Source organism: Mastigoproctus giganteus, chromosome 7 (genome assembly GCF_048544385.1).
Source record: "Mastigoproctus giganteus isolate SK-2022 chromosome 7, ASM4854438v1, whole genome shotgun sequence".
Taxonomy (NCBI): domain Eukaryota; kingdom Metazoa; phylum Arthropoda; class Arachnida; order Uropygi; family Thelyphonidae; genus Mastigoproctus; species Mastigoproctus giganteus.
The window spans coordinates 73,257,849-73,269,649 of NC_143581.1; the positions used below are offsets into that span (position 1 = coordinate 73,257,849).

The following is an 11,801-nucleotide window of genomic DNA, read 5'->3' on the forward strand; positions in this document are numbered from 1 at the left end:
AAACGCATGTAGATCTGTGGCTCAAATGGAACGAAAGCCTAAACAAGTCCACTTTGAGCTTGTAAAGAAGCAAATTTTATGCAGTACTCTATACCTCCATATTGTGGTGAAGGTGCTTCCACAATATGAGATTGATGCATTCGTAGCAAAATTACTTTGCTTTCGAATAGGTACAAACCTGAGGATTTTGCCCTACCCTGGTACTGTAATACCCTACCCTAGTGCGAAAGTGCACTAGGAAACACACAGTTCGGATTCTGCAGGGGACTAGGCACCAGAGAAGCAATTTTCTGTTTACAAATATTGCTACAAAGGTGCAATGAACATCAAAAAGACGTGTATATATGTTTTATTGACTACGAGAAAGCCTTCGATTCAGTAGACCACGACCGCCTAATTGACCGATTGAGAAAACTTGGGCTTGAAAACAATGATATCAACTTTATTACAACTCTCTACTGGAATCAAACAGCCCGGCTTCGCTATGACAACGATCTGACAGACCCAATTCCAATAAAAAAAGGCGTCCAGCAAGGCTGTCCATTATCTCCCATTCTTTTTAACATCTATTCGGAAATGATCTTCGACCAAACACTGGCTGACAAGAACATCGGCATAAAAGTTAACGGACACTACATCAATAACTTAAGATATGCCGATGACACAGCACTAATAGCGGATTCAGAACAAGATTTACAGACCATCTTGAACGAAGTGGACATAGAAAGCCAAGCATGGGGGCTACGAATCAACAAAAAGAAAACAAAGGCGATGAAGGTCAGCAGGACTGCAAGCAAAATCACGATCAAACTAAACAACGAAAAATTAGAGCAAATACACCGCTTCAAGTATCTCGGAGTACTCATTGATGACCAGCTGAACCATGAGGCCGAAATCAAAAGCAGAATTGAACAAGCCAGGCAGGCATTCACCAAATGGAGAACCCTCCTCACCGACAGAAGCTTGAACATCATGCTCAAATTACGCACATTGAAATGCTACATCTGACCAATACTGCTCTACGGTGTAGAAACCTGGACTCTAACATCAGCCACTACAAAAAAGCTCCAGGCCTTCGAAATGTGGCTCTACCGAAGAATGCTGAAAATTCCGTGGACATCCAAGATAACCAACGCACAGGTCCTGCAGGACATGCACACGGAACGGGACCTGCTCAAAACCATCATCAGCAGGAAATGCAAATACCTAGGTCACATCGCTAGGAACCAACAAAAATATCACCTACTACCACTCATCCTGGAGGGAAAGATCGAAGGCAAGAAACGCCCAGGCAGACCGAAAATGGCATGGCTAGATAACATCAACACCTGGCTTCACATGACAACAGCACAAATTCTACACGCAGCGCTAGACAGAGAACAATATCAAAACGAAGTCGCAAACGCCATCCGGCAGCATTAAAGAAGAAGAAGGTACTGTAATGTTATACAGCTGTCGTAGCTTGACGCTTTAGACCTAAATATTTACATGATTTAAATGGTTACCCTGAAGGACATTACAAAGTTCAAGAATGTTGTGCAGGATCATATAGGATACATGCAAGGTTTTGAATCTTACTTTTAAAGGTCAGTAGCTATGCAGTGAAATATTCTTCTATTCTGTGGATCACATGCTACACAGGCATAGAGTTTGGAGGTATTATGGCGGTTACAGATACTTTTTATCATAAAATGTTCTTCTTTTCCCAAAAAATTGGGTTTTTGGTTCAACAAACAGCAAATCGACCACAGAACATACGCAATTTGCAGACATATTTTTATATATACGGCGCAATATGGCCTATGTCTGATGCTCCTAAAACCCTACAACGACAATATAAATGTTCTTTGAAATTATATCTCTGTAATATGATTTCAGATGTGAAGAGGACTGCTTTAGAGATGGTGGTGAACGGATTTTATGAGGTTTTGTTTATCCGATTGGCCCTGAAAATCGTGGGCATATAGAGAGAAATGATACAAAGGTTGGCATGGTGGTTAATGACAGTAATCGGGGTAAGATTACTGCCATTAATTTTCTTGATCATTAATATTTTTCTAGATCTTGTTGCAGTAATCTGGGATTGCTGCAACAAGATCTAAAAAAAAATAAGTGAGCTGAGAAGTGGCAATTGAAGTGTAATATTGACAAGTACTAGGTACTGCACGTGTGTAGCAGTAATCCCGAAATAACATACCAACTGTGTGGTACCCACTCAGGATAGTGGAAAACGAAAAAGACATGGGGTAATTGTGAAGAGTGCACACGGGCTACTAGGACAGCTTATAGATTTTGTCAATGAGACAAGAAAGTTGCCAGCAGGGATAAGGAGGTGATTATCCAGTTGTATGAGACAATGGTTAAACCACATCTTCGGTAGTGCATGCAGGTCTGGAAGCCCCATTTTAAGGTTTCCAGACCTGTATGGAAACCTCATTTTAAGGATGTGAATCTGTTAGAACGTGAGCAGAGAAAAACAAACAAGATTTGTCAAGGATCAAAAGGGTGCTCTTACCAAAAAATACTTCAGTTCTGCAAATTGCAACTTCTTGAAACTAGGGCATCTACGAGGAGTTCTGCTTTAGGTGTTTAAGGCTTTGAATGGATTGAGTAGCTAAATGCTTATGGCACCTCTCAGACAACATACATGAAGGGGCATAAAATTTAATTGAGGAAGGATGGTTGTAGAACAGATGTGCGGAAATTTGCTTTCAGCCAGCGGATAGTGATTGTTGGAACAAATTTCCATCTGGTTTTGTGGATGTGGACAACTGTGTGATGTGGGAGCTGTTATTTTGGAGGAAGGGGGTTTTATATTGTATAATCTTCCTTGCATCGTTTTCCATTAGTAATACTAAAGTTGGATGTATTTTGTTGAAACTTCCACATTCATTTTATAGTATGTCCTGTTCAAAAATTTGCTGCTGCAAACATACTAGGAAGAAAAATATCATTTTCTAGTATATCATTTTCAATTAAATAATCGATCATCAATTTCGTAATAGCTTCACCTTTGAGCAGAATTTCCCCGAAATCAAAGAGCAAACAGGCTCCATCATCATGTGGAGTTAAAAAAAGCAAACAAAAAACAAAGAAACAACACATTAATTTTCACCTTCGTTGTCAATATTTCTATACTAATTTGTCAGTTCTCGATTTTATATTTTCTTAAAACATGCTTGTTCAAGATGGAATTTTCAGCCAGTTATTAATGCGCTTGGGTAGATGGTTAAATACAACATTGTTAATGGCTTTCTTTGTTTGTTAATGGCATTGTTAATCTGCAATCACCAATTTTGGAGAAATTCCGAATAAAGTTCCTACACTTTTTTAAACCAATTATATGAACAACGTTTTGTATGGTGCTTTGCTTTTGTCACCTTGGTTTTGTTTCAGAGCAGAATGAATCAATTTCGGTGGTTTTTCTGATGGCTTAGCATTTTCTTTTTTCTTAAGAGCTGACCATCGCCTTTGCTTTTTTTTTTTTTTGCTAAATTTAAAATCCTTTTAAAAATTTTAAATCTGTTTACCAGTAATAAAGGTTTAACCCCCTTCACTTTCAATTATTTCAGTACTTTTCAACGAAATGAGGTTTATCGAATTGTTCTCTGATGGTAATATTAGAGGACTGATGCTAAATAATGATTACAGTAGACTTTCCCTTCTTCCCCATAATTGTTTATCTCGATAATCTTTCACCTGAAAATCACTGGACACCCACAGAATTTCAGGAAGGTTTGGTTAGTTTTAGGACATTACCGATATACTTGAGGATTAAGTGGTCATTAAATCGCAATTTATTAGTGCCCACATATGAATAAGGCGCCTCCGTGGCCAGGTGGGAAGGAGCAGCAGTGCGTAGCACACGCTTCTTGATTAGACCGGGGTTCGAGCCCGTCACCACCAAATACGGAAAGGTCAGGGAATGACCACCGAATATCCCGGAGCAATATGGCCTTAGTTGCTAATGCTCCTAAAAAAAAAATAATAATAATAAAAAAAAAATAAAAAAAATAACTAACTAACATATGAATAATTTGAAAATGGGGGGGGGGAGGCGGGGACGGTGTTCGTCCAAGTACAGAGCTGTTGTGGCCTTTCATACCAATGTTACTGGTAGTTGGATCTGTCTTCCTAGAAGTACGTAAGTGAAACGTCCACCTAGTTAGTTCTGGAAAATTATATTCACTCCTACATGTGAGAAACGGACCAGATTAAGAGCAGCTGCAAATAGAGGAGATTCGTGGAGGACTCTAACAAGAGCATTTAACGTTCTCGTTACTAGTTCCTTTCGTTTTCTATATTTCTGAAGATGACTACTTTTTCTTCAGAGATGAGTTTACAGTTTAACTTGCTTTTAGTGGTTTATACCAGAGCATCACTACCATATACTCGAGACATCATCTAATTCCTCGAATCCTTGCTCCGTGAAAGGATTCTTGCGCCTCCGTAGCCGAGTGGGCAGGAGCGGGAGTGCAGTAGCACACGCTCTTTGAGTAAACCGGGGTTCAAGCCCCTGCCTGCTGAATACGGTCGATCTGCCAACCCGCACTGGACCAGCCTGGTAGATTATGGTCCATTTCCCTCAGCATGAATTGTTGACGAGGCTTCCATCCTGCAGTGTGTTGATAATGGCTGCACTTTACTTTTTTATGCTAATAACCACACCCTCTCATGCACAATCACAGCAGGCGTTCCACAGGAAGGAGTGGTATCAGGTATCCTGTGCACGACAAAGTGAAATGGGGGTAAAGGTCACAAGTTAAACGATTGTGCAACTGTAAAAGTCGAAGTCCCCTGTGTTTTAAGTATGTCAGCATGGAATCTCTACCTGTGATTTATAAAAGTAGCTCCAACGCTTGGATGACGATTATATTTTTGCTTCATGGTTTGAAAGTGAGCTAGCAACATCGGTGAGACTCCACTTCCTTTCCAAAAAACTTGAAGAAAAGGCGCTGTTATTGTTGGATCACTGCCAAGCTCATTCTTCGGCTGATGGCCTGAAATCGAAAGATGGCAAGACCAGAGTGGCGTTTATTTCAAAGAAAGCAACTGCACTAATTCAACCGATGGATCAGGGCATTAATCGATCCTTCAAAGTCTATCGCGATGAACTACTTGCCGGTGTTGTGAACTCAGATATTCAAGTTCTAGAATTTCTGAAACATTAACACTGAAAGATGTGGCATACAATCGATCAGTGTGGGAGAAAATAAGCTCGACAGCAATTGAAAACTGCAGGAAAAAATGTAACTTTGAATTAGCAGCATTTTAAGAACAAGAAACAAAGGCTGCTTGTAACGTACATGATGGCAGTCTTGGAGCAAATGACCTAGCTGCTTGGATTGAGGTGGATGCGGAAGTTCCAGTTGCGCATTACCTGAGTGAGGAAGAAAGCGGAGCCTCTGTGAATAGTGGGAAGATAGTCGACAGACGGAAGGCCATTGATATAGGGAGTGACTGAAGATAATATGGATGACTTTATTATCTTCGTTTAAGGAAAAAGCACCAGAAATTAACCAAGAGCTTGAAAACATTAATGAGGTGATGGCGTGATTAAAACGTCAGAGTGATAGGGAACATCTTCATATTTTGCATCTGACTACTATTAAGAATTATGTATTGAAAAAACGCTGTCATAAATTCATGCAAGATAAATTACATGACTCTTTCAGAATGGATGTGTATGCACTGATGTCGAGGTTGCACTGTATTTCTTCAGGCTTGTACTTTTCTTTGCACAATATAGCAGAACAAAGACGAGGTATTTCTGTGCACTAGTAGCTAATTTCAGGGCTCGAGGCAGTTACTCGAAGTGCACCCCCCTCCTCCAATATTATAATTATGAACTTACAGCATTGCGTCCGTTCCAGCCGCACGAGGGTGGAAGGGATGCGCTGGTGTCCCTGTCGTGATTCTTGGTGCCCTCGTCCGAGGTCTATTCCTTGGCTCCATTATTGTATATGATATGCTGTTCCTGTTATTTTGTCAATATAAAATAATAATAATGATAATAAATGTTCTGGTTATAATACTCTGGCACCACCTCGTGGGTCAGAGGAATTTACAATTAGTAGCATTTCGCGATCACGGTTCGAACTACCATTGACTCAAACGCGTGTAATGCTATACTGCCCTTTGACCATTTGACTATACCAGGCCAGTTTGACGTGAAATTATGTTATTATTTCACGTCAAATTTCGAATTAGAGGCTATTACGTAGAACAGAGGCATACAATAAGAAATTTTATATATCGAATAGAATTTCTCATTATCGGAAAGAAATATAAAAAACTTTCAAGGCCTTTCTCTGCTTACGTTATCGTTTGTCTACACAAAAATAGACACCTCAAAGTATTCACGCCCTTAAGCGACCTTGCGCTCCGTAATTTTATCGATTGGCTGTGCCTGGAATTTTCTTTCAACCGAGCATGCGACATTTATCACAGTTTCTGGAATATTCGATCACAGCGGCGTAATCCGTTGTCACTTACTGAAATCCGCCACTGGTGAGAACTGTTCACCAGTAGCGGATTCAAGAAGAAGGGACAGGGGCACCGAGGCAGTCTTACCCGTTGTCTGCTCCGCATCTGTATCTGAAAATTTATTAGCGGTTAAAATTATTCTAATTAATTTAATTTCTAATAAATTTTAATCTAAATTATATATTAGCTTTCATTTACAATGCCAATCTACTTTTAATAATTGTTATAAAAGGAAGATCTATTTTATGAAGATCCGCACTAGTTTCATTTTTAGTTTATCATCTTCATTTATCAAGGGGTGGAGAAACAGTTATAGTGGTAAAAACTTTCGGTTCCCGAAGATATGTGGCTATCTAATTATTTTGTAATAATATTTTTTATCGGATATTACAATACTTCTTTTGCTTTTATCAAGGGTTCCCTCAAAACGTCTGTTTCTTTATATATATATATATATATATATATATATATATATATATATATAAAGGTGGTTTATATATATAAAAGCTATAAAAGGATTACTCCACCGTGAGAGGAATATTAAAAACATGTATCGTCTTAATTCCATTTGTGCACAGATATAATTTATAAAAAAGTGTAAGTAAACTTAAACGAATAGTATTCTGCAGTAGCCATGTTACTATACAAAACTATATATTGCTGGCAGTGTTTTATTTATTTTATTACGATAATAGCGCAGTTTTATATGGAAAATTGATAAAAATTCAATTTAATATTTCATGATCATAATTTGAAAAAATTAACAAAATGAAATAATTTAAAAATATATACTTGTATTATATTTCTCACAGTTTTCGATTCGAATCTGAACACTTTCCTCAGATGAGATTCTTGTGAAGAAAATAAAACTTTAGAAACCGGCTTGAAATTTGGCATGTAAGATACACTAAGTTACATCTTGTAAGATGTACGATATATATATATATATATATATCGTACATCTTACAAGGCCATAAATTTTGTGCCTTTCTAGAAAGGAATTTTTATTTTTCCATTAAAAAATACTCAAGATTTTTTACTGGTACAGATAAGCTGAGCAATGCGCGTTTTGCTGCTAACCTTTGAAAATTCGCACTGTCAGAAAAGTAGAGTATAAACTACATTTATAACCAGTTCTAGCTGACAATGAATCTTAACGGTGAACAGAATATATGCAACATAAATTTGAACCCTATGATGAGTGTTTCTCTTGAAATCAGAACTTATCGGCTATTTCTGGTAGTCAGTCTTCGAACTTTTGGTAATTATTGTTTCTCCATTGTTTTTTTTTTTTAATAAAACGTACATTAAACAATAAGAACCCTATTTGTTTTGGTTTTGTCATGGTATCAGGAAGTCTGAGAATGATTACAGTTTGAAAAAAAAAGTTAAATTCGCGAGACATCTGGAACTGAATTCCTTTTAAATAAGTATCAGACTCATTGGTCCACTCAGAGTCTTCGTCTTCTTGTCGAACAATGCTTGTCATCAGCTCTCTGACACACACACACACTGCTATGATTCTTTTGATGATTGGTATCAACCTAAACGGCCATACTGATTGATTAATAATATTCAGGAAGCAGAGTGTAAACCATATATGTAACCTATTCTAGCTAACAATGAATCTGAACGGTGAACAGAATGTTCAGAACGCTCTTTGAAGGGTTATATTCCAAATCAGAATTCATATCATCATTAGGATCTGAATATATCCATTGGGATTTTCCGTTTCACCAGTATAGTCGAGATTTTATTTTCTGGCATGGAATCAGCAGCAGCTTTCATTTGAGAAGTAAGATGTGTTCTGAAATTTCCATTATTTAAAAAAAAATGTTGTACTCTTAATATGAGTTAGTAAAGAAATCCTGATTGAGTCGATACTATTATTGATGAAAATTTCGTAAACTCTGAAGAGGGAAAAAAAGAACTTTATATATATATATATATATATATATATATATATATATATATATATATATATTTTTTTTTTTTTCGAAATTTAGTTTTAATGAAAATGTCACATGCTCCGAATTTTACGCGGAATACGTTATAAAATCTCAGTTCTCATCCTCCTAAGCATATTGTAATATATGGAGGGCTCCGTAGCAAACCTGTGTATCCTCACACATCTCAGTGTCTCTCGATTTCCTTAATCAAATGAAGAGAGAGAGAGAAAAGGCTTTTTTATGCAGCAGAGCACATGCAATCACAAGTAGTTTGAGTTTTTTTTCTTTTTTCTTTTCATCATTAGAAGTTTAACTAGCTGGTATGTTCCTATATGTGTCCTTTGTAATGGTTTGTCAATTTAACTGGAACATATTCGAGGAAGGATAAAGGAAATATATTGTAAATATCATAAAATGAGAACATAAAAACTTAAAAGGCGCAAAGATGACTGAAAAGTTCATAAGATGGGAAGAGAAAAGTGAAGTTTGCAAAGAAACAATAATAAATTTCACATGCAGTACACTGTTCGAGTTCGTTGATTAATCTGAAGAGGATAACGAAAAGGAACTTAACGGCATATTAGAGAAGGTGCCTGCCACAGGCGTCGTGTCATTTCTACTATTCTCCGTGTCGTCTACGTGTCGCAGTGCACCGTTTGTGTTAAAAAAGATATCCAATGGAATTTAGGAATTGTATGGATGCAGTAAAAGTCAGCGTATCTCTGTGGATGTGTTCTTAATCAACGATAAATTTTCTTCGTTTCTTCTACACACACAATCTGTTCATCCTACATCAGTATTCCTTATTTCACTGTTGCGTCATAGTTAGCTAAGTTAATACTGTAACCTGTTTCAGTAGGGAACGTGTCGCTTAGCTAAAGAAAAATATTACTCTTCGCTTCTAATTATTATTATCACTACTCACCGACCACCATCGAGCAAGCCAGTAGGCACAGTAAGGCACAGCCACTCTGTAACATGTTGGAGTCCGTGGAGCAAAGATTACTCCGTCTAAGAACGGTAACTAACAACCAGAAGTAAGCCTATTCTCGCTCAGCATCGCTCTGCCGAATGCCCTTTGATCCAAACTACACGTGACCTAAATGACATGCGTAAACGACGCCAGTCTGGTAAAGTGAATGAGTCTCCTGATTTATAGACTACACAGTATCACTCAGATCTCCGGAGAAGAGACAGAAGAGGTTGAAAGAAGTTTTCCTTATGATTCAGGCTCCTTTCAACATTCTGTAGACTTGCACAGCACTTCCTCATGATCTACATTATTGAGAGAGAGAGAGGGGGGGGGGGGAGAGCAGAAATAAAATGAGGGGATAATAGAGAGAGAAAATAAGTAGCTTAATGTGCATTTATTTATCATTATTTTTTATTTCATTATTATTATATATTTTTTAAATTTTTTTGGTTCGTGCAGAAAAAGTCTAGGGCTTCCGTGTACCATATGGCTAATACTAAAAAAAGGAAGAACAGAAATAAAACGATAAAGAGGAAAGGGTAGGAAGGCTGGGTATAGGAAGAGAGAGAGATACAAATAAAATTACGGGGACAAGACAGAAGGAAAAGGGAGAATAGAAATATAATCAAGGGGAGTTGAAGAGAGGGAGATCGCGGTTTTAATTGCAGAGGAGAAGATATTTTAACTTTCTCCTCAAAACATAAAATTAATTACTTTACCCTAGAAATGTATGTACAACTGAGAGCAAAATAAACTTTACTATGACTTTTCGTGCCCAACGAAATTAAGCGTATAAAAATAATCATCTCCGCATCATAGGATGATTACTATCCGTCTTATATACATAAAATGAAGGTGGAATATGGGTTCGTAAAGACATCCTGCCTTACGTTATTGGGGAGGGGCTAGAAAGGGTTGCAGAGAGAGAGATGGTAATGGGGGCCCATTAAGAGCAATATTTTATCTAAAGAATATCCTACCGGCGGTATCAAACAGATATTTTATTTAAAAATTATCGCATTTCCTCCGTTTCGCAAAGAAATATGAGGCCATTTCCATTTTGCAAAAAAGTCATATTAAAAATGTATGTGACTTTTACATTTTTCTTTTATAAGACACCAATCACAGTTTACTAAATCTCAGATTTTTTTTTCTCAAATTTTCAAAAATAACCATCAGCAATATTTTATATAATCTATCTGCTATATTTCGTTGATCTACTTCTAGCGTGTACGCAGTTGTTTTTATAACTAAAACTGACATGTGAATGGCGGATGTGGTTCATTTTTCCAAAATCTCAGAGGAGATGGATGCTTTAGATTTTGCATTTTGTAATTCTGAACGCGATTAAATTTTGCATATTTTTTTCACTTGTTTATTAACAACTCATTTAAAAACCTTTCACAAAACGCCAATTTTTTATGAGGCTCAAATATTTTGAGTTCTGATTTTTGCCTGTACACGTTTCTTCCCCTCCCGTCTCATCTTCCACCAGTTTCCCTCGTCAGTGCCCAGCGGTAATTGACAAGCAAATTCGGAACCCATTTGCCTTCATATTGTTATTCCATGCAAGAAATCTTTCTCCATGTTCATTGGATTAAGATGTGAATGTAGGAAATGAATTTGAGCTCGTTATACCACCCAGTTCATTGTCCACTTGCCGGAATTGGTTAACAAGATCCTTATTGTTTACTGGCAGGGCTGTGATATTGTCCCCAATATCACAAACTCTAAGGCACTGTAGAGTTGCAAGTGTGATGTAAGTTACTACTATTGCTCTCCCAGTCATTGGGACAGCAAAAATTCGAATTATAGTATGTTAACGCTAAAATACTGTGATAAGTATAATGATCAACTGTACGGACAAACAGAGTGGGACATTAAACCAGATTGTCTTATAATGGAGATTTTAAATTTACAGGAATTAACTGAAACTTGTAAGTTGGTCACTTACTGAATAGTAGAACATTTTCTGGATTTAGTGGATGAATGTTTCCTGTATGAGCATATTAAAGACACAACAAGACAAACAATAATATTGATTTGATTATCAGCAGTAATTATTCATGTATTAAGAATCTCCTGATAAAGGAAACACCAGGTGGCCGTGACCGTAGTGCACTGATGTAGGGTTAATTTAAAAATGTAACTAGCGTCTATAGAGGAAGGGATTTTGCTTCGCAAAGGTGATTACATTGTTCTCACGATATGATTATAAATTATCAAGAACCCAAAAAGATACAGTGAGTACAAACTAGTCTGACAACCTACTTCGACAAGATGTGAATAAATTAGGCAAATCGGGTGAAAACAGTAAGTAAAGGTAGTTAGAGTTACATCGATAAATGCAAGGTGTTTTATTTTGAGAACAGTAATTTGCCTGACAGTACATA

The 11,801-nt window shown here is 37.1% G+C and overlaps 1 protein-coding gene across 1 annotated transcript in view; it reads right to left on the reverse strand.

Annotated features, from left to right (window-relative positions):
- Positions 1-9,524, reverse strand: part of LOC150082991 (acidic phospholipase A2 homolog) — a 63,424-nt gene extending 53,900 nt beyond the window's left edge. Inside the window, exon 1 of the mRNA XM_090376964.1 lies at positions 9,361-9,524. Within this exon, the coding sequence (XP_090233090.1) occupies positions 9,361-9,415 (55 nt within the window). The 5' untranslated portion in view covers positions 9,416-9,524. The remainder of the gene's footprint in view (positions 1-9,360) is intronic.
- Between the last annotated feature and the right edge of the window lie 2,277 nt (positions 9,525-11,801).